Raw genomic sequence first — 24,168 nt, 5'->3', positions numbered from 1 at the left:
CAGGGACACCACCATAAAAGACCACCAGGTTGATCAAGCAGGATTTGCCCTTGGTGAAACCATGCTGATTCTCCCGTATCACCTCCCTGTTTTCCGTGTGCCTTAGCACAGCTTCCAGGAGGATCTGCTCCATGGTCTTCCCCAGCAGATGCAAGACTGCCAGGTCAGTAGTTCCTGGGGTCATCCCTTTTACTCTTTTTAAAAATGGGTGTGATGTTACCCTTTTTTTCCAGTCAATGGGGATCTCACCTGATCGCCATGACTTTTTAAGTGTGATTGAGAGTGCCTTATACTAACTGATCCACAGCTTTCTTTTTTTCCTTGATTTAGTCTCCTCCATTTTACTTTATTCCCATTTGGCTGTGTATCTCTCTAACTCCTTCTCTCACCCTTCTTTTAGCTGACATGCCCTTTTCTCACTCCTATCTTCTGTTTGTGCTCCCTCTTAAAAATATCTCTTGGGGCTACTGCAGCGTTTCTGCTGTGAAAGCATTCACTGTGACTATATGTTTGTCCCGTCCTCTGCCCTATGTCTGCTTTATTCACTCAGGCTGTAAATTTTCCAAATTTGTTTAAGCTCTAGCACAGTCTGGCCCTATTCTTGACTGGTGCTGAAATATAAAAAAAACATAGGTATATGAAAGTACCATCAAGGACAGCAACAACTATTTCACTGCCTTGATACTTCAAGGATGTAAAGCTTAGCCAAGCATGCAAGCATTGCTATGTTTGAAAATATACACTGCTTTAAATGCAAGGATCACCCTTCTCATTTCCATTAACTCCTAAATTATTTCAGAATAGCACAGAGCAACTTCAAATCTAAGTACATGGATTTGACTCATTAAATGCATACTATGCATACTATATACAGGAGGGTATAGAAGAGCAGGAGGTATATTTGAACAGCTATTTAGCATTTATATCTTGAATTCCTATTGGTTTACAGCCAAAAACACACTGCAGTATCAGCCTCTAGAGAGCTCGTGCTGGATCAAATCTGTAAGATGTCATGAATATCAGAAAAGAAAAACAGTGCCTACAATATGGTCTGTGGCTGATTTTTCCACAGAGTGAAAAACAGTAAGAGAAATACTGGGAGGCCCTTAAGTCAATACAGTAGGTATGAAAGACAATGAGCATCTTTACACAGCATTCAGAGTTGGGCCAATAATTCATTACAGTATCCCTGATGGCACAGGAGAGATATGCATAACAAATTCAAAGTATGGTGCACTAAAAACAGAGTCCATTTGTTGTATGCACGTGCAAATGCAAGATTTTTCCAGTACATTCTGGCTTAATATTCTTCCCAGATCTTTCTCACCTGATGTTTCAGTCAACTGGATGCTAGAGGCTTTAAAAAACACACCAGTTCTTTTATTTGGTGTAATCCTGATATACCCGGAGCAGACAGTACGAACAGAACATTGGTTCACTTCCAATGTTATTGAGTGATTGAGTGTGAAAGCCCTCTTTGCGTATTTTCACTCTGATTTTTTTTTTTTTTGAATGTACTACTTTCCAGTGTGTTTTCCCAGTCGTGCGTGTAGCTTTCCCATCTTGTCAGCAGTGCCCGTCAGGAGCTGAGCCACAGGCTGTTTGCCGCACTTTCTCTCACACAGGTGTGGAAAGGTTTTTGATCTAGCTCTGAAATTCCCTGCTCCCCCTGGCAAGCTGGCTGCCTGTCATGCTGCTGCAGGATCTTTCAAACAGCTGCTCTTTCCAAGACACACTTTGTTGCATCTCCAGCTTCGTTATTTCTTACACACTTCTTTTCCCCCTTTACTTTCATCCCTTCCATACCAAAAGGCACTGGCAATGGAGCCATGCAGAAACAACTACTGCACTATTTCAGATTCTGGTTCACTGAGGAATTATCTGCATGTCCTAGTTTATCATTTAGTCAGGAACATGCAACTGTATCTGTCTTTGAAGATATTCAAGCACTGTGTGCAAATGCTATGAGCAACCTGGACATAACTTCTTGATTACTTACCAATGTATATATTTTAATTATTATCTTTTTTTTGTTTAAAAAGTATTTATGTTCTGATCATGGACACTTAAATTCGGGACCTATTACATGCAGGATAGCTTCTGCACCACATTCTAAGTTCAATCACAGATTTTGGCAACATCTGGGAATTTGCTAGTGTTCCTAAGTGTTGGGAGAATTATTTGCTTTCATTGTTAATGAGTTCATCCCATTGCATCCAGATAATCAATCTGTTTACTAGCGTAACCTACCTCAGCAGAAGCAAAGCAGTGCACGGAATTGAATACTTAGCAAAATTTTATAATCTTTCCGAATCAAAACAAAATCAAAGCTTCAGAAAAATTTAAAGAACAGTCAGTATTTTTCTGTCAGAAGGTAAGTCAGCTATAAAACTAAGATAGAGTATGAAGAGACTTCACCATAGTTTGTGGAGTATAAGGATGAAATAGGTCTCAATTTGTGCACAGGAACTCAACAGGGGCTTGCAGCAAATCATACATGGCTCTAATTAACTCTGAGCTTAGGATACACTGAAACTCCATAGTGATTTCACACCCTCCACCATTTCCTCACATACTTGTTTCCATTTGGACTGCTCTGATGAACAGGACTACAGCTTCTTTAATGGAGTGAATCTATCTTGTAGTTCAGACACAGCCACAAGTGCCTAAGACGATACCGTGCTGTTAACAACTCCATTTTCCTAACTATAGAAAGAAGACTGCAGCCTCAGGTTTGTGACAATTATGATACTTAACAACAAAACCTCCTTTTGCACATTTTTCTGGATAGACTGCTTACTCTCACATCTAATCCTAATCTCTCACCTAATACTGTTTTCATGATTATATAGTTACTGCTTACCCTCATAGTTGAACAGAAGGCAGACTGCACTTAAATTAAGTTCATACCAGTGTAGCTTTACTAGTCTTAATTGTGCCAAATCACCAACACACAAGAAATACAAGGTCAAGCCTAAGTGAGATTTTTTTACCTTTATCAGGTGTTGTCAGCTGTTGCGTGTTCCCTCCGGTCGAATTAAAAAGTTCTTCCATTCCAAAGGAATGAAGAAAAGCAAACGCAAGGTGTTCTTCACGCTGACTGCTAGAGCAAGGGAGAATCTCTGAAGCCAAAGTGCAGCAATTTTTGTGTGTTATACACACTTTTATAAGGTTTCACACTTCTAACAGGGTACAATGAGATTCAAAATGCTTTCTCAAGCTTTTTCTTTCCTGGATACACTCTGCATCTTATATTCCAGTTCATCAATTGAACTTTTTATTCAAAATGCATCATATGAACATATAAACAAGTGAGCTTCTATTACAGCCAGGTCATGCTGTGTGCAGCAGTTTTAGGAAACAAATTCCAAGATCACACTATGTTTGTCCAGATAAAACTTACCCTGCCTGAATGGTTTTCTTATTACATTATCTAAAAGCACATGAATTAATTTCCTTAAAATTTATATACATTCCTCTACTTTACAATCATATTAGGATTCCAATTTTGAAAGACAAATAAGACTACTCTGTTTCAGTGAATGGGATGCCTGTACTCAAGGTAGCTATGGCAAGTATACTGAAAGCAATGGAGTAATTTAACTTGTTACATCATCATGAAAGAGCTTTCATAGCTGAGATGAGAAATGCTGTATTTCATAAAGTCTGGAACGGTGCTGGCAACACATAATTATTTAAAGTCACCCTTTCACATTGATCTAAATATGAACAGATTATTGTGCTTCTGCAGAAAAAGCACCTCTGTCCTCTATAGCACATTGCAGAAATTCACAGAAGTCACAATAACTTTCTGCTCAGAGTCTCACTAGGCACCAGCACACAGGAATAAAGTTCAGAAACCCAAACTGCAGACCTCTCCTGCACTGGACAGTGAGCATGCTTCCTCCCACGGAATTCTAAGACATTATTCTATGCTGTGGAATCCTACCAAACTAAGAAAATAGGTAAGGAGTAAAAACATATCATGGAAAGTAGGAGAGAAAAAAAATTGAACAAAGGTTAATCTATAGTCCTCGGAGGACTGTGTAGGTTTGATATCAGCTTACCCTAGCACTCCTATGCTGCAACTACAGAATTTACAAGAGTTTAAACACATAACCAAGTTTACAAGTTACCATCAGCACAAGCACAGTAAGTACATTCAGCCCATCACAAACGTGAGACAATTTGATTTTGCACGCTTCTCTGTCCTCTGGGACTAGACTGTTGCACTCGTGCAGAAAGAGACACAGCTTGAGACTGTAGCACTGTAATTAGCTAAATCACTATAGATTGACTTTATGTGTCAAAATCCCCAGCTCTGCTAAGAACTTAAGTCTAATGGGATATGCAGTTCTTTGTCAAATATTTTGTTTCTTTGCTTTAAACAGGCTTGAAAATGATGGTAACAACCATGCAAAAAGCTTTTCTACCTCTTGACCAGACTATCAGAATTTCCAGACTCCTATAGTCTGGTTGTTCTTCCCTTCTTCTTGTCCTCGCTTAACATTACCACTCCTAATTGCATCTGCCTTGTTAGCATACTCGGCACTAGCTTTATAAAAATATTGGCAGTGACCAATTAGCAGATGTAAGACCATTAATATAACTATACTTTTGATAGACATCCAAGGCATAGAACTTAAAAAGGCCGAAGTCTTCCTAGCCGCAGAACTCCTGAAGTATCTGGCTTATAAGCAAATTGTACTTTGTACATTAGAGACTTGCTCTCTAGGGCAGTGGTGGCCTTCTGTATCACTTCAGCTGAGAATTTTGGTTGGAGAGGCAGTTTGTAGCACGTGCTCTTAAACACAATGTCTTTAACAGCTGTAATGCAATTAGGACATCCTGATCATTCTGAACCTCAGGGTCATTAACGGCATATAACTAAACTCCGTACATTTTGATACATTGAGGCCCATTTCAGATTTTTAACCAACTTTAATATCATTAAGACTTTAAGGATGTGCCCTGAGACTTTGCTGGACTGGGCCTTTTGGCTTATCACCAAATGAAGGGAAAACATGCTGTAAGCCACTCACCTGACTCAGTCACAGCTGCAGCACATGATACTAATCTTCACATTTATTAAACACATGCTCCCTCTGGAGCTGGAGATGATACAGTAACAGCTGTTTTATTCTGGTTTCTTTTTAAGACATGAGGAAACACAAATGTTTTTCTGGTGTAATTCACAGTTTGCACAACAACGCTGGTAATTAAGATGACTAAGATAAACAACTGCTAAGTTGCCCATATCCTTTACCATCCATTTTCCCTCCCTGTTGTTGCCATCATTACTGTAAGTAAACTAGTACTGAAATCTGAGGGAAATTAAATTTTACACAAAAATAAATGAGCTAAGTTGTACTGGGCATAGTCTCCTCCCAAAAGATGCAGAGACTAAACATAAGAAATCAGAAGGCCTGTAACAGAGGTAGTGAAATAGAGCAAATACTAAGAAACCAGGGTTTGTCTTCACTTTAATGTCAGCTTGGCCTCTTGTTGGTATAAAATACGTATTTCTCTGCAGATCATTAATCCTTCTTGTCTGCAGGAAATAATGAGAAGACTTCTAGATGGCAAGCAAACATGTCCTCTGGGACACAAAGACGCTATTAAAAACCCCTACCATGAACTCCAGTGTGGCTTTTAACCACAGCTTGTGGGTAGGCATGCAGTGGTGAAATACACTCTGCAAATCATGGAGCAGGCCCAGGGCATCTCTCTCTAGCATCTGACAATGAGGAAGAGAATGCCTGATACTGGAAGATACTACTTCCTCAGCTGTTCGCGCATGTCAGCAGCAGTAGCCTTGCTGAGGGTGGACGAAGGTGAACTGCTTCACAGGCAGGGCATTCACTGCTTAGGTTGGTGCTGCTCCTTTCACTCTGAACTCATCCCAATCCCAAGGGCATCCTAAGCATCCTTCCCTTATGCCAAGGCATTCGAAAACAGGAGAAAAAAAAGTGGTAGTGAGATGAATGAAGAACCTTGCGGCTGACTGTTTTATACTAGATAAGTCCTTGAAGAGACTGGGGGATTGTGTGCCTGCACATGCATTTTCCAGAGACAGAAGAGTAATCCCACTGTAATTAATACATCTTATTGTACTCAAAGTCAACAAGCTTGCTAAAGTGCTTTGGCAAGTCAGCACATTTATGTTTGGATTGCAATGCTATGTGTTTATTATGCCTGCATCCACTTCAGCCTTGTTTACCAACAGAGGTATGGATACAATCTAGCACAAGGCACAAATCTAGCTAAATGTGTTGATGAAAGTATTTTGGTATTTCTGTGCACCAGCATTTTTTGTAGAGGCACTTACAAGTGAGACAGATGAAAGTGCGTAAACACTGATATTAAAAAAGCCATTTGCTTTCTCACCACGCAATGTTTACTGTTTGCAGTTCAGTCACCTCTGTCAACTGAAATAGATCATTCCATCTCATTCCCTTCCTCCAGCACATTTACCCAATATATTTGTATGTGAGATCAGGACACTGCAATGTAATGCTTGCTTTTATTGTAAATTGGCACTTAGTTTTCAAAGGTTATAAAACTTCTGATCATAAGCCACTTTGTGATCACAATTGGTTTATTTGGAGGTGAGTGGTTTTTTTCCAGTTCTCTAAATGATATGATATTACTTCAAATTAAATGGCCATGTCTTATTTTACATTTTCTCTGTAAAGAAGTTAACACAAATATGTTATTCCCCTGCATATTTATTAAGTGCATGAAGCATTCAACCTTCAAATCCGTTTCCACAGTCCTTCCTGCTAACTAGAAATCTTCTTTGCAATAAAAACTCACCTATTTCCCTCAATAAATCTATTCTTTACACAAAAGTTTTGCCTTCAGAGCCTCATTTTTCATTTATTTCATTAGTTTCCATCTCAGATAACTAAACTCCCTTTTATTACAACTGGGAATTTTTATAATGTGCAAATTGAAATAATGATTGCATCGCAGTGTTCTGCAAGTGTTTTTCATTAAGCCTCCAGCTACTATTCCTTGCTCTGCTGGATATCTTTGTGACAGGGTTACTTTATGCTGGACAGAAATTTGAACAATTTTTGTTGAAACAGATAATAAAGGCTTGCTAGATCACAACCTTTAAAATACACTAGCTGATGGTGCTTAATTTCATGCTCTTGTCAAAATCAAAATACCTCAACTGCTTAAAACTTAACAGTCACGCTAAAAAGTGAACCTGTGAAGATATTGTAGAGTTTCATATTTCTAAAAATCGAAATTCTTCCTTGTCTTCATAGTTCTATGTAAACAGGCACACAGTGCCAGAAATACATTTACATTTCTGAAATGCTAGACTACAAAGCTTTGTAAACAGGGTGACTATATTCATACTCTATGTTCAAGTAGGATTTTCTGATTAGTTTTAGTGACTCAAAACAGCTTGGAACAATTTGTTTGGCTTGTTGAAATTTACAGCATGCTTTCGTTGTTGATCACCAGACTCATCTTGCTACTTTGTCATTCTGTATTGCCTGTTGGTAAATGAGTTTGCTACAATATATTCCCATTGCTGCCAGGGTCACCAGAAGTCTGAATGAACACATAAAGAGCCCACTTAATTGCAAAGATTTATAGTTATGCTGTTTTCTTTTCTCCCTTTCCACTCAAACTCGTCTTCTGTGTCTGACATGTATAGAAAAGGCAGAGCTGCTTACTCTAGTAGAAATAAGCAGCAGGGATTCCTTAGTCCTACTGCTAATGCATAGGCAACAGTGAAGCTGTTTTCTAAGCCACCCTACATAGGGTACGGAACCAAATAACGGTATGCCAACATAGTACCAGCCATCATCAGTCTGCAAGGATGCCATGAGTTACATGACGGGCAAAGGGTGAGCTACCATGCAACAAACAGATGAGCTTTCGAGTCTTGAAAGTAAGAAGCAGAAAATTGCCAGTTGAAAATCTCTTCTCCGCCTGTCCCAAGAGCCTGCTGTCTGATTCATGTATAATTTTGTCAAACTAAAGCCTTTTCCTCTACCTTATTTATGGTTATGCTTTAAGTTTAGGTAGCAGTGGAATCAACAAATTCCAAACAACCAGATTTGGAGCTGAAAATTACTCCTCTGAAACAGTTTCTGCAACTCTAATTGAACACAATTGTTCTAAAGAACAAAATCAGACACTTACCAATGGAGCGATGAATGCAGGTGTGCTGGTTATCACTCAGAAAAAAGCCTTCTTTGCACTGACATTCATAGCTGCCCATAGTATTTACACAAATCTGCTGGCACCCTCCATTGTTATCCTGACACTCATCAACGTCTAGGAGAAAAGCAAAAAGAAACACAGCATAACAGACTTAGAACATGCATCTAGAAGAGAAGGGAATCCATAAAAAGACACACTGTAAATTAAGCTAATGAAAACTACCTGGACTCCAACACAATTAATCCAAATTGACTCATCTGCTTCTTTTTCCTGCATTGTAGGTTTAAAGTTAACATTTAAAAAAAACCAATGAAAACAACAGTGTAGAGGAGGAGTCCAGCTAAGACTCCATGCAAACTCCATGCACTCTGAGCTACAAATTGATTTCCAATGCACAGTGAATGTTAACATCCCAAAAAGGCTACGACCCCATCTGCCAAGTGTGGTGTTGCACACTGTCATTCCCACTTCACTTGGAAAGACATACTTCAGGCCTACAGTAATTTCTAGCAGGGGTAGCAGGCAAACACAAAGGGCATTACTGGGTGAAAAGAGTCTTTATAGAGTTCTGGTCTTGAACAGAACAGCATGTTTCAATTACTGGAGTCATAACCCCCTACTTTGTCAGTTTGTTTAATGTTGTTTAATGAAAAGAAGGCTTCTTAAATCTAAATGTTCCATGTCCATATTGTCATTTTAATAGGCAAATATATAAAACCACAAAGGCAGCATTAGCTACTGGCTGTTTTGAGGGTCCCTTGAGCATAAAAGTTTTTATGCTGTTGTGTTTAACAGAGACATATGTTTCGGCATTGGGAAAACATTGACACTTACATGATATCTGACTCACATTCAACCTTGCAACTCCTGTTTTGCTCGTAAAAGACATATCACATCCATTTTCAATTTTCTCTTTGGATAAAAGCAACTTGCCACCTGAGAAGTCCATGTTTTTATTTTTATTTTTTAATGGAGACTCTCCCACCAGTTAGTTATTCCACCAGATGTGCCAACATGTCAGCAAATGTGTTGGTGTATGTTTTGTTTTTATTTTTGGAGAGGGGGAGGAGGAAAAGGAATACAGCAAAGCTGAATAAACGATCCACAACACTGAAAACCTCAGAAGAGCTGGCAGAGCTCCTGCAGAAATTAATTCCTGAGGACTGGCCACAGTACATCAAGGTAAAACCAAGCTGCTTCTGCTAGTACTCTTCCAGGCAAGGTCAGGAAGTACAAGGGCAGGAGAAACTCTTGCTGGTAACTAATACAGGAACATAAACTAGCTCAGGCAACTTGCTCAGCTAAACTTACTATTGCTGTTTGTGCTGGTGGGCTGCTTACACCTCGTGTAGATGACAGGAACTGTAGCTCTTTTTCAAAAGCAGAGAAAGCTCTAGGGTAATTAAAGCACTACCAAGAAAAGGAAACATGAAGACAATGCTTTCACATTGAGAAGAAAACTATAAATAAGACAACCTTCTGAGACTTCATCTGTGAATTAGCAGGCAGTGCTACCCCATAAATGACAACTCAAACTAGTTTCTTTCAAAGAGCACACTGAAATCTAGATTCTCCAGAAGATTAGCTAAATACTTACTTTCTTAAAAGAAAAAGTCTCAGTTGATATATGTACAAATCCCAAAATTTTACTACAAAGCATGCTACATTCCAAGCATTCTGTTTACAGTATCACAAAGCAACTTGAATTATTGTCTTCCAGCTCTGATGAATAATCTGAAACAAATGCAATGATTTATAAACATTATTTTCTGTTCTTGATTGTAAAGGCTAGTGATTTACCACTTCCATGGAGAGAGAGCTTAATTTACCACCAATCCTCAAACCCATATGCTGGAATAAATGTTAACTTCAAGTAAAACTCTTTAAAAATCCTTTATGAAGAATTTCTTCCAATTGTTTTCACTTACTTGCCTCAAAATTATTTTAATGAAGGGAAGGAGCTGAAGAAAGAGAGCAGCTGGGATCTAGGATTACCGTATCGGTAACTCCATAATACATGACTTCCATTAAATCTTGGCCAGGTGGTGGTGCAGGATTAGCACCTTCTTTTCTTAGGTCTTACACTAGGAACAGGCTTTCTGGAGCACTCTGTATTACTTCAGTCTTAAAAGGCAATACTGTATAATATCGACCATACCAAGCAATATACTGGCCATAGCTACCTGAAAAATATTTATTGAACTATATTCTAGGTAAACTTTCTTCCAAATAATATAATTATTAACATCAGCCCTCTACTAGTCCAGTTTAGAGAATGGGGTAAAAAATCTTCTAAAGTTAGGAAAGAAGCTCTCTTGACTCCAAAGATCTCAAACTTTGATAGATTAGGCAGAATAATCCCTTCGTGTATCTGAAATTCTTCAATGCTTAAAAATGAAGTAGCTGCCAAAGAGGCTTTTTCTTTCTTCCATTGTTTGTGCAACTCTTGTTCAATGCAGCTGAACTTACCCAGCAGAACATGTAAACACCGGTAATGCAGCATATGTGAGATTACATTTTGGACAAGACTTTCTAGCAATTTAAGTTCCCCATAAACATCAAAATAAGAAGTCAACTTTTTTTCAATAAAACTCTTTTGGCTTCAGTTTTGTTAGGCTCTAGATGTCAAATCAGGCTGTTGACTGTTTTGAAAAACAGAGTGGATCCTCAGCAGCTTTAGTTGTTGTCACTTTGTCTGAGACTTTACACCTGCTGGAGACCTGCATCCAAAGGCCTAACACTAATACAAGCAAAAAGTCATTTCTGACGATGCAGAATCTTTTTCTCTTGATCATCTGCTTTAAATCCCACCAAAACTCTGTTTAAAAAATTTTAAATTGAGTACGAATACAAAGCTCACATTCCTTATTACTCCTTAAAAAAAAAAACCATGGTTTTCAGAGCAGACATCTTTTCTTTGGCAACCTTTTGCATAAGATCAGCTGACACTGCTCATCTTACTGAGAACCAGTACCTGGAGGACAGCAGCCTTGAGGCAGTAAATGCAGTTCTCTCTTCTCTTAAACTGATATCTGGAAAATCACATTCATTTCCTAGGCTCTTTATCAAACCTAAGTTCTCTCATCTAGGTTGGCCTCAACACCTGACAGTGCACTGGCTCCCAGAATTCATTATGCACCACTTATGGGATAGCTAGATCTCAGAATGTTACTGATGACTCCAAAGAGGAAGTTGGAACAAGGTTTCTGCAAGCTACCTTAATCCAGACTCACAAAAAGATGAAGAAAGGTTCTCACTTGAGCTGAGCTCAGATGGTTATCCTACATAATCTGCCCCAGCTCTCATTCTCAAATAGAGGAAAAAACTAGGAGAAAGTAAATACATGTCCTTAAGCACTATTCTCTCTTTAACACTCTTCTCAAAGAACCATCCCATTATTGTGTCTGTCAAATACATTGATGGTACTTGATGGACGCATCTAGAAAACAGAAGCTCAATTTCTATAGCCTTTAGCTACTTCTTATCTACACAAATACATAACTAGAATGGCAATCAGCACAGAAGCTAGAATTAAATATACAGGGCTTAAACAAGAGTGTATCCAGGGAGACCTGAACTTCAAATTGGCCAGTCATCACCAAGGACAATAAGGAGTAAGGGTAAGGTTAGCTCAGGGAGAGGCTGGGAAAGGAGTACTATCTTTCAAATGGGAGAGATGAAGTATGTATATATACAAATGTATATGTGCATGTATAGATAGATAGATAGATAGATAGATCAGAAGCATGATGCTAATTAACACATACCTGAATTTGCATAAGACCTCTAGGTTTTTGGCCCACCGCCTTCAAATAATCAAACTTGTGTTGTGTATCTTAGTCATATGAGAACAGTAGTGTGGAACACTATCAAAGACTAGGAAACATTACAGCTGATAAACATGGATGCTTTATTTATTAAATAAACAAATACTTTCAGTTTCTCATCTAATTTATCTGATGAACTTTTCAAACTAGCTCCACTGGTATTTCACCCTGATCTGGCTCCAAGCTTCCCTCAGTGTTTGGCCTAAAGAAGCTATTTGGACCAAATGTCCTCTCTGGATATGCAGGACAAAGGTCTGCTAAGGGTACCTGAAACCAAAACCACAAGCAGGAAGATACAGAAGTGGTAACGTTATATAGAGTAAATGACAAGAACAGGATGTCCACTGCCCAATTCCTTCCATGATCTTCTTCCCCTCTTCTGACATTTCTCTTTCATGTCTGAATTCTCAAGCACTCAAGCCCCTCAGAAATCTGAGTTTAATCTTTGAAGGCTCCAAAGCATTTAGGAGCAATGGCATAATTCACTTACCATTGCATTTTTTGGAGACTTCTGAAAATAGGACTCATGAGCCAGGGAGCCAATCCTATGAATTTTACATGATTCTTTGAAATATTTCAATAAGCAGAACACTGCAATAGAGAGATGAACTACTGATAGCACTATTCTCAGACTTTTCTCAAAAGTTAGCAATCAAATACCATTAAGGATATATGTATTTGTAAGAGAAATTACTAGCAATGTCAAGCTCAGAAAACATGAAGATCTAATTTTGAAAGTTTAAAATCATTATAATATGAATATTTGTAATCAGCAAGCAGACTGAAAATCTCATAAAAATCACATTCCTTCATTTACCATAGTCATAGTTATTCCTATACATTTAACCCAACATCCTATCTCTAATGCTGCCCTATAGTGGACACATAGGAAAGTATACAGATGGGACACACCTATAGCTTACATGCCTTCCTGTTTTCAGCGATCACATACCTACTGATGTTCCTAAACCACTAGCTGGTCATTGCTTCTGACAGACCTTTCCTCTGTGAATTCTTCTAAACCCTTCTGTACCCAACATGCTGGGGCAAATACTCCTGCAATTTAACTGAGTTACATACAGTACATTTTTTGCTTCAAACTTGATGTTTTATGGCCTGATTGCAAGCGTGTCCCCTAATGCCATTATGGTGAGAAACAGTTAATCATTCCCTACTTGCCTTTTCTGTATCTTTCTTAATCTTACAGATTCTCCTTGACCTTCTGGTGTCTACCTCATCGATCTTAAGCTATAGCTACACAAAAATATTACTGCGGAGATCGTTCAAATTACTTCAGTATATTACATATAAAACTACCCATTTCTAGCAATTAATGTTAACGACAGCAATATATGAAACACATTCTCACTTCTGTATTCCATGTCCTCCATGCACCATGAGGCTCTATTGAAATGGGTGTCTTGGAAGATCTAATTTCAGGATTGCTCTGGAAGCTTGAAGAGTAAATCTGCCACACAGGTGCTAAGCACATGCAATCAGGTGAGCTGATGTAGGTAGGCACTTCTGCTGGAATGATCACACATGTAGCAACATGTTAATGATGAGAAGCTGACACATTGCATCAGCTGAGGGGACTATGAAAACAGGAATCATTGCTGACTGAAATAACTGTCAAACCAACTTTCTTAGATCAAGTTTGTATGAGCACATTAAGGGGAGCATTAGAAGAAACAGACACCAATGCACATGGATTTGCATCTTCAGTTCTGACATCAGCCTTCACCAAGAATTTAAAAGCACATCTCAAATTCTCCACTTTTTACACAAAAGGCAAAAATTCTGCTTTTTGCCCTCCACCTTCAGAAACAAACAAAAATGTGATGATGAAGAAAAGGAAAAAGAACACCAACCCCTCAACTGAGTACTTCATTAATATGGTTAAAGAAAACTTCAAGAGAGCCTTTGCTGAGAAAAAATTCACTTGAAAAAAAAAACAGATTCAACAGCAGGCAGTGTTTACTACAGTACAAATTAAAAAAACAAAGTGAGGAAAATTATCTTTCCCTGACAAATAAAGCACATTTTACAGAAAAAAAAAAGCAACAACAAAAAAACAAGAACACTTTTGATGATGAATACTAAAATCGCTCTAAAATGATCAATGGATATTATAAAATACCAGATTTCCCTAGAACCATTCTATTATCATGTAAAAAAGGCCAAACATGATGCTCCTAATCTGTCCCCGAAAATCCCACATCTCATGATTACCTAGCACCTGAACACACACAGACTAGGCCTCTGCAATTACAGATGTGTGAAATCAAATGCTTGAAACATTTTTTCTTTAGCTATTTTGTACCACTCAGTGGCATTCCCTGAATTTCACGCTACAAACGGAGTGTAAACATGGCTGTAATAGATGCCTTTTACAGACAATAACTTGAAGGATTTTTTTCATGTTGTTCCCACAGCTTTGGTAATAATATACTTAATCTATTGAAATCACTACTTACACCAACCATAAATGCAGCCAAATCTGCATGTGAGGTGGAAATAATAATTCAGTTTTCCTGAAATGCATTCAACTTGCTGGGATAATATTTGGTTTATTATATTAAGGTATTTTGATCTTAAATTTGAATCTGAAGACCCATGATTTTGTATATACTCTCAGTAAAACAGACTGATTTGCTATCTGTAGCACAGGGAACACTCATGTAATGCCGGAACTCAGCTCTGCCGTGTGTGATGCCTGCCCTTTGCTCAGCAGAAGTAAACAGCTTCATGGACATTGCGCCACTGTTGCACTGAGTTCAAGTCTCCTGACGTCACTTGCCTACTCCATTCTCAAACAGCTGGGCACCACTGACATTTTAAGAAAGCAAAGCCCTTTTGCATAGCTTTTAGCATTTCCAAAATAAACATCCAACCTTCTTTGTGTGACATCTTACCTGGAGCTTCTGTCTTTTTATTTGGTAATCACGCCTGATTTTTAGACAGTGCACACTGTGGCTTCTTGCCAGCAATGCCTAAACACAACAAAGTTCTCCATCAACTATTTTTAAGTGTTATTCATTCCTTCAACACACAGTTTTAAAATAATTTTATATAAATCTGATCCTGTTTTTTCATCTACATTATCACTCTCTAGGGAATGCCAGCAACCTCCAGCTTGACATCACTGAGGCTTGGACAGTCATAGCCCTCTTAGCAGTAAGCTAGCTGTTCTCAGAGATGTTCAGCTGCATGTAGGGCACTCAGAATTTCAATGCTGGATTATAGACGCAAACAAACAGCAGTCCTGATCAAATGAAGAAAAATGTTGATACAACTTGAGTAAATTATCCAGTCTATTTTCATATCGTACCTTGTCTTGCCTCTGGGCTTTCCCCAGAGCGTTATTAACTGCTACAGTCTGAGCTGAAACAATATTTTATATCCTTCTTCAAGGTTAACTACTGTTTATACCTGCTTCTTTTTGCATATACTTGGAGACCCTGCCACGACCAGAACAATCTGCTTTGGATTTAACCCAAGACTATTCTTCTGTTTTGCTTATTTTCTCAACAAACAAACAAACAAACAAAAACAAACCAAAAAGAACCACATAACTTTAAATGAAAAATGAAACTACTTTCAATTCAAGTTGGTAACATTCTCAAGGTTTGTACAAGAAGCATTTTCTTCCTCAGCACTGGCAATAAAGACTAAGGAAAAGATTAAATTAATGAAATGTTCAGAGGAATGGGGTGATTTTCTTAGTTATCTATCAGTAACATAGGGGACTCTAAATCTAAAAAAATAAAATAGGTTTTGTTACTTATATATATGGACTATATTATATGTCCTATATGTGGCCCAAGACAATTCTTCTTCTTGAGTGTAGCCTAGGCAAGGCAAACGGTTGGACACCCACAAAGGAAGCAGTTATGCAGTTATTTTTGATGGTTATCTCTTGACTTTATCTAAATAATCTAAATCGTGCTGATTTTCATTAATCAATATTGTTAAGAACTGATTCCATTCTAGAGCACAATATAATACCAGTGACTGTATTTGGAATCACAGACCACAGAACTTTGGTGGTTTCCACTTTGTCTGATTTCCTTTTTGTAGTCTATAAGAATTTGGTTTGTTAACTGGATCTACATAATTTCTTGGGGTGAGACATATATAATAGGCTGAAATCCTATACCTTCTAGTGAATGTACAGTCTCCTATGCTTTACATAAGATCTATACACAGCATGGCTCCCAAAGTTCTGGTTTATTTTAATATAGTTCATAACATTTATCTTCAGGTATACATCAGTATAGGCCATATCAGCTTAAAATTTTTTTAGAATGTCTTTAGAAAGTTGAGATGAAGTAAGAAAAGGTAAGAAGTCAATACAAACAAGGTAAAGAAGGATGCATAACCCAGAATAAAAGTCTGACTTTGTTTGCTGAACTAAGATACAGCTATCTAAAACTACATTGGACCAAACAAGAATGTCAGTATGGACTGATTCAGCTTATACCTATTAACCTCACACTCTAAGCTGATTACTGTTCACTTTCCTGAGTGTTCCATGTAGAGAAATCTTCATGGTGATTGATTACCTCCTCCAGGGAGCAAGTATTAAAAAAAAAAAAAACCTCAGACAACAAGAAGACTTGCAGAAACAAGAGAATAAGATTGATGTTGCTGTCACATAGCTCCCAGTTTCTTAATTTATTATGACAGTCTGAGAATCTAACTTCATAGTTGACAGCAACTGAGATTTATTCTACACTTCTGATTATTTCCCCATACCTAACAAAAAAACTTCAGGTCTACAATGATTTATACTGTCTCATTTCAGTACTTCTCAGATCAATTGGCTTAAGAAAGCAAACATACTGCAAATTAACACATAAAGAAAGTTGTATGTCATCTGAACACAAAAGATTAATGCCAGATGATCAAACATTAAAATATTTTGGAGAGAAAAAACTTTCATACAGACTAAAAATAACAGTAAAAAAAGCTATCTATAGAAAAAGCAGGATTTCATACCAAAGCAGTGTATTTGGATCCTAGCTTCAGAGACATCTGGATATCAGAGGGCTTTCTGTCAACAATGCCAACAATGAGAATTCCTTATTTTTATCAGATTTCTCGAGTGAACCTGAACTTTCATTCAAAATTTCAAAATTAGTTTCCAGTTTGTGGCTCTAAACTTCCTAGAACAATTCTATTTCCAAAAGTGTTAACAGAATTCCACAGAATTGTATATGCCAAAAAAAAAGGGGAGCAGTTCATCTGAATTACAGTATGTAGGCAGGTCTAAATGTAATTCTTCCTATTTATTTCCATGGAAATTAGGCAACAGATACAAAGAGCACAATAGCACTATTTGATAGAGTAAATTCTTAGCTACAGAATACTCCTTTTCAACACAGTCATCACTATTAGCTATGCACTTCCATCAATGATGAACAAGAGACTGCATGGCTGTTTGGAACATGGCTTGTCTTTCCCATCACTGTCTTGGAACATGGCTTGTCACTGCTGAAATGCACTACCCACCACCTCACTGTCCTCACATCCACTGTTTGCTTTTCATAAATGTTCACTAAGTATCAACGGATGTTAATAGGTACCATTTTTTCCATGTGGAGGTGTTCATTGACACACCTTTGCTTCATATGCATTTCCATGTCAGATGGCATTTGTCAGACTGCCCCTCTGCTGCCATCTATCACACAGCAACAAAATCAAACTGAATATTGGTGGGAAGTTTCAGCCTCTACTGACATACCACCAATATCCACCTCTGCCACCATGGGCCATAATAAAACAGGAGACATTACTTTTGGAGCAGCCTTTGCAAAGACGTACTTCAGGATGTGAGCAGTCACACACCCCAAATACCTATTTTTCTCTAGTGACTTCAAAGTCAGTATAGATGGATCATTTATGTGATTTAAACTCCATTAGAGAAAATCACAGCCTAGGACATTTCAAGTTAAGTGATGGCAGTTAAATGTTATTCTAATTTGTACATGAACACAATGACAATGATTATCATGTGTACATCATGGAATCTACCATCATGGGAGGAAGCTACAACAGTTCAGAGACTGGAAACTTCTATCATTACAAGGTGCCATAAAAGTAAGTGAGGTTTAGAGGAGTAAGTAATCATCGTAATTAATATGTTAGCTAAAATTCTATCTCTAAAGAGATTTATTTCTAGGACTGTTTGCTGCCATTTACGCTATCCAGACTCTCACAACATGCAGGCAACCAAATAACTGAAGTAAACATCTGTATACAAAAGTTATATGTTAAAATCTACTGCAGTTGTCTATAGAACATTTACTTATCATCCTACCTAGTAATATTTGCTTGGCACTTCATATTCAGTTAGCAGAAGACATTACAGAACAGCAGTACACGTTATAAAACCAGATGATGTCACAATACCAGAGACCAGATAGTTTACGTTGCTGTGATGAATCACAGTTCTTATCCCTCATCTAATGTACAGATATCACATACATACAGTATGACTGACAAAAAATCTGAAAACAGTAATAGAATGACAATTAGTTCCCTGACAAAGCATATCAGAAAGCAACTCTCTTTCTTATTCAGGCCTACATCTGAAGAACATCAAAAATGAACTGACGTTTTTCATCCTAGTAGCATGCATCAGAGATCAACATTGAGCAACTTGCAGTGTGACTTTTTGTGGAGGTACTCAGCCTGTTCAGAGGAGGGTCAGTGGATTTGTATCTCAGGGCCATAAATGGCAAGAGTCCCCTAATCCTAAAGTTTTTATTAGACTTCAAGGACCCAGTCACTGTCCCTCACCACAGAAGTAAACAATGCATACATTTTTAAAGAACACAGATATTTCTATTGTTAAAGCTTTCACTTCAACACTTTTTTCACTCACTCTTTAAACGTATTTTATAGAGGACCCCATTCTTATCCTTTGCCTGGGTCTCTCCAGTGCAAAATAGATCCCCGTATTATTCAATCACTAAGCCCTGATTTTGAAGTTTGGCTTCCCTCTTTTTAAGACACAAAACTACTAAATTCCAAAGTTCTGCTCAAGCAAAACTCTCATTGGAACCACTGAAAATGAGCGTCAAGATTTAGATAAGTAAATAACTTTCTCTAAAACAAACCACCACAACAAAAAAACGACATCATAACTTTGCATGTATTTTTTAAAAAATGAAGAGTTGCAAAAATAAAGCTATTTGGTTTATTCAGTCTTCCTCTGCCTGCCAAGAAGTTTAAAATTAGCAACCATGAAAATCTGTAAGAGTTTGTGACTGATAAAGTTGCCAGAAGCCCTGTTGAAGTTCCAAAGGAGGACAGTACTGTCAACTTACCTAAGTCTCCTGGGGTTAGAAAGGAAGGGCAAGGAAAACTGATGGAGAAGGAAGAGGACAGTTTCATAACTTCTTTTTAAAACAGTTGTTTTTATGAAACATAAAAAAAACCCCTAACTTTCCAAAAGTTGTTTAGTTTTTTATTAGAAATCTTCACATTAAAAAAAAAATATATATATTTGAACTGCTAGGAAACATAAAGAAAAATAAACCTCAGTAACATAAGCATGCAATTTCAGTTCAAGGAAGCAACACACTGCACGCAGCTGTCTGGAAATGAAGAAAATTAAAGCTAAATTAAAAAAAAGGCAGTGGTCCCTTTAATCACACCAGTGATTATGCAACCATTAATCAGTTATATATCACTTCTTAATATTTTGCATCTGAAAGATCTAGAAATGATTTCACATACACTTTCAACTCTCCTCCCACTTTATGTTGATGGGCACATTAGGTCACAATCCCCCAATCTACTGTATACACTCAGATAAATTAAGGTGTGAGAACACCTAGATTAGATTTTGAGTTCCAACTGTTTTAGTGTTGTGTTGGCTAGCTTTTGTTGTTCTTGTTTGCGTGTGTGCGTTTGGCTTTTCGTGTTTCGTTTTTGTTTTTGAAAGAAAAACAAAAAGTTGGATGGGCCCTGGTCAACCAGACTAGTGGGAGATGACCCTGCCCACAACAGGAGGGTTGAAAGCAGGTGGGCTTTAAGGTGTTCTCCAGCACAGACCATTCAGTGATTCTGTTATATATATACCCGTGCATAAATACTAATGTTATCATAATCTGAATCAGATTGTTTGTTACTACTGCCCAGCCAGGTCTTAAGCTTGCGTGTCAGGATTGAAATTCCTTCTCTTTTAAAATAAGCCAGCAGATCTCAAAGCAACACAGAAAGACAAGAACTTGGTACTACACCCTAACTTTAGATCTCAGAAGAAAATAAATTATGTCAATTCAAACATGAGCCTAGTTTTTATTCTAAACTGGGATCCCAAAGCCCATTTTATAACAGGCAGATGCTACTTAAAATCCTGCCCATCTGCTCCTAGATTGTCTCAGGGGTTTCTTCTTTAGCTGCTGGCCCCCAAATGCCTTGCTGTGCTATTGCTCTACCCCACCTGCCAAACCTGGCAGATCAGTACCAGTCCTGAAACAGATGTGGTAGCTCTCAGGAAAAGTGCTACCTACTTCTTTCCCACTAGGGACTTCATATGACAATTACTGTTCATGAAGAAAGGCAAAATGCCACCTAAGAACAGACAAATAAAACAGTAAAGTACACTTTTCAGACTGGAAAATCAGGCCTTTGGTCTAAAGCACATCTTTGAGACTGGGGACATAACCAGGACCTTGCTACTGAAATTTTCGTTACTGAATTCAAGCTGGCACTGTGCTTGTGTGCTTGTCTACCAGAATGAACATTCAGCTCTTGCAGTGAACTCAATGCAATTCATAATAAACTACAGAGCTTGCAATCCTGGCCTTATTTATAATCAAAAATTCACTCTGTTTCCTAGGACTCTTCTGAATCAAAGACACAGAATCAACTGCTGAAGAAACACATGTCATACTGGATCTCCAAAATCAATTATTTCCAGGAAGTATGACATGCAAGAAGATTAATAGAGATATCACACTGTAGGTGGTCAAATTTAGTAATTCTGTTACTTTCCAAATCAAAGTTACACAGAATATTTGCAATAAAAGTGTATAAACAGGGAATGAGAAGGGTAGAAATTCAACACTTGGCTATGCTGCGGACACACTGACATCCTGTGCAAAGATCAGGAAATCACTTAATCCATGTGCCTTGGTTCCTCATCTATAATACCAATGAAAGTTATTCCTCTTATTGTTGGTGAGGATAAATCTATTAATATTTGTAAAGTGCTCACACATGCTCCCATGTCATAGCAATTAATATGATGGGATAATCAATAAACAAAATAAATATATCTCTAAATAGATCATGATAAAATTTTTGTTCAAGCTCCTTTATATCTTGTTTGATGGCCTATAAAAAGAGTTTAAAACTTTCATAAGCTCACTTAATAATTACAGAAATTACAAAGAACAGAGGACTTCATAAGACCTCTACTTATCTTCAAAAGAAAGAAAAGATAAACGGAACACAAAAGCAAGAAATATTCTGTGAAAAAACATTGTGTACTCCCTATTAAAAAGGGGCAATCAGAAATCAGAGTTAAGGAGAAAACAAAAATGAAACAAAAAAAAAAACCCTCCAAAAAACAGAGAACTGAATAGTATTTCGTAACTATTCACATCTGTATCTTATGATTAGACAAGCAACAGAAGAATATTACTACATGCAATAACATCCTTTAACATGAACTATTTTTCACACCCAGATTTGGCTTGACAAACAGAAAACAATGAGTTGTGTCAACTGTTTAAGGAAGAATTCTCTAACTGTATGTACACAAAACTCTGCTTTCAGGTAAAAAGGACAGAAAAGCAGAATTTGCAGGCAGTACTACATGCTTTTCTCATGTAAGAATCAATGGCAGTCACCTTTTGTTTCTACGGATTCTTCTTACACACTTCTTTTTTCACATTCTGATCAGAGATGGATGAATTCCAGGCAGTCTGGCACAGTTAGAGTATCAGCTGAAACGTGAGCCCTTCAGCAAGAAAATTTTGCAAAGTGAGGCTCTCAGCTTTCTCACTCACATAGTCAGGGCATTCTCTTCTCTTCTACTTTCTATTTTCAGATGCTGAATTACTTTGTAAGATTTATTCGGGAGTATCAGCAAGAACAGCTTTCAGCAATGTTTCCATTAAGCTTTTCCTGGATAAATCCCTCGGTTTATTAGTGATAAGCTTAAAATTCTCTTCTTTGGCAATGCTTCAGACCAACATAACATATAATACTCTCCTAGGATGCTTACATTTTCATACAGTAGGAGAGAGATGAATGTAAGATAGTGGTACTCCACATGAGAATCCTTTAGGGCAAAGGAAAAATAATTCAGTGTTCTTTCTGAATTTCCCACGTGGAGTAATCAAATACTACCACACTACCTCATTCACTTTGACATGTCTATGAAAACTAATCATTAAAATTGCAGTTATTTGCAGTAGTCTTTTTTGGACTTCATGATTATTGTGTCTTCATTTTTCATCTTTTCTTCCATGGAAGCAAACTGCAGCTTTCATTTCATTCTTTTGACATCAGCCAGGTTTTCTAGAGCACACATTAATATCACTGCTCTCTTTTGGCCTTTTCCACCTGCAGTGCATTAAACTGAACAGTCCTGCAAGAGCTGAAGACTTACTACTGCTTAAAGAGCAGAGGGTTTCTTTCCATATAACAATTCCCAATAGCTTGAGAATAAACTAAGAGCAACAAAAACACTGGAAATTCTCTTATCCTCCTGAGTACATTCCAGTGCCTTTAGAATGGCAGCTACACAAAGGTCCCTTGAAATTCTCTTCGAAAGGAGGACAAATTCTCAAGCCTCCTGTATGGCATCCCCACCAGTAGTATATCTCACTTCAAACAGCACTCATGTTTATAATACCAGTCTCAGTCTATGTTTTCTAGCAGTCCTGCTGTCAAGGAGCATTCTGCTGTCTGTCTCCAATGAGGCTCCAATGAGACACAAACATGCAGTACAAGTATGTCCAGATGCTAGAGGCCTCAACTTAATAATCCATTAAGATATATACAGAAGTCCAGTCTTCTTACTGAATATTACATCAAAGAAGTAAAAATCTATGCAAACTAGGAACACCTTTCAGTGTCATCCTGAATCAGAGGTGAGTACATATTGAATAACTAGTTTAAAAGGCAATAAGTCTTACCTCCTGATACTGTGTAGTGCAAATTCAGATTTCACCAGTTATCAGAGAGCAGAAACTGATTTACTATAAATTAGAAGGGTAATGTGTTTGATAGTAATAGCGATAGGAATCATGATCAATTAAGTTATAACCTCTCCTAAAGGCAAAAGAGAACGGAAATTGATAGCATATCTCAACATGTAAAAGACACAAAGAAGGAAAAATCAATTTATCAGTAAGATCATGGAGAAAAAAACAGTCAAAAAGGAAAGAATGTCTGGACCATTGAGCTAATTGTTTATTAAAAAACAGTATTTCATACATGAGAGAGGAAAACCTATTTCACAACTGGTTTCAAATGCATGATAAAGAAAGCCCATTGCATGAGACCAAATATCAGTTTTGCATCTGTAGATCAGAATTTAGAGCAATTTCCAGAAAGAACTACTGCTATTCCAAGTAATCACACTGCTAAAATAAATTATTTTAGATAGACAAGGATCTCATCATAGTTTGAATTCCCTATGGTGTCATTTCATGTTATATTTGAGAAATTCCTCAATAAAAATGTCAAACAGAAAGCAAGTTGAGAAGTTGAGTTCCCCTGAGAATGATTTTGGACATTTTTCAGCACAAATTTTATCCAGGAAATCTTAACCAAACACTTCCTCCCAACAAATAAATAAGAAATTTCACTTGATTAGAAAGAAAGAGAAAAATGTTGAAACAAGAACTTGGGAAAAAACAATTAACCTGTCAACCACATTTGATCTACTTAGTTGTGAATACTTCACATTTGTTATTTACAAAGAAGATTGTAATTATCTTTCTATACTAACATAACTAGAAAAACATCCAGTAAATGTTTGAAAAGGAATCCAAACATGAACAAGAAGGTTTAAGATTTTGTACAGACTTCAGTCAAGCAATACATAAAGAAATCCTGATGCAGATCTTCTCCATTACAAGCTATTTCACAAAGGTTCCTAGATGGCCTGCAGGCTTAGCACTGA

The 24,168-nt window shown here is 37.5% G+C and overlaps 1 protein-coding gene across 4 annotated transcripts in view; it reads right to left on the bottom strand.

The window, feature by feature from the left end:
- Positions 1-24,168, bottom strand: part of SCUBE1 (signal peptide, CUB domain and EGF like domain containing 1) — a 204,167-nt gene that overhangs the window by 141,742 nt on the left and 38,257 nt on the right. For all 4 annotated transcript variants that reach the window (XM_052690637.1, XM_052690638.1, XM_052690639.1 and 1 more), the window contains exon 4: positions 8,167-8,301. In XM_052690637.1, coding sequence (XP_052546597.1) covers positions 8,167-8,301 — 135 coding nt within the window. The remainder of the gene's footprint in view (positions 1-8,166; positions 8,302-24,168) is intronic.

Source organism: Tympanuchus pallidicinctus, unplaced genomic scaffold (assembly GCF_026119805.1).
Source record: "Tympanuchus pallidicinctus isolate F22 unplaced genomic scaffold, pur_lepc_1.0 scaffold27, whole genome shotgun sequence".
NCBI classification, from domain to species: domain Eukaryota; kingdom Metazoa; phylum Chordata; class Aves; order Galliformes; family Phasianidae; genus Tympanuchus; species Tympanuchus pallidicinctus.
The sequence above is the reverse complement of the archived record's forward strand: the minus strand, read 5'-3'. Positions and strand labels throughout refer to the sequence as shown.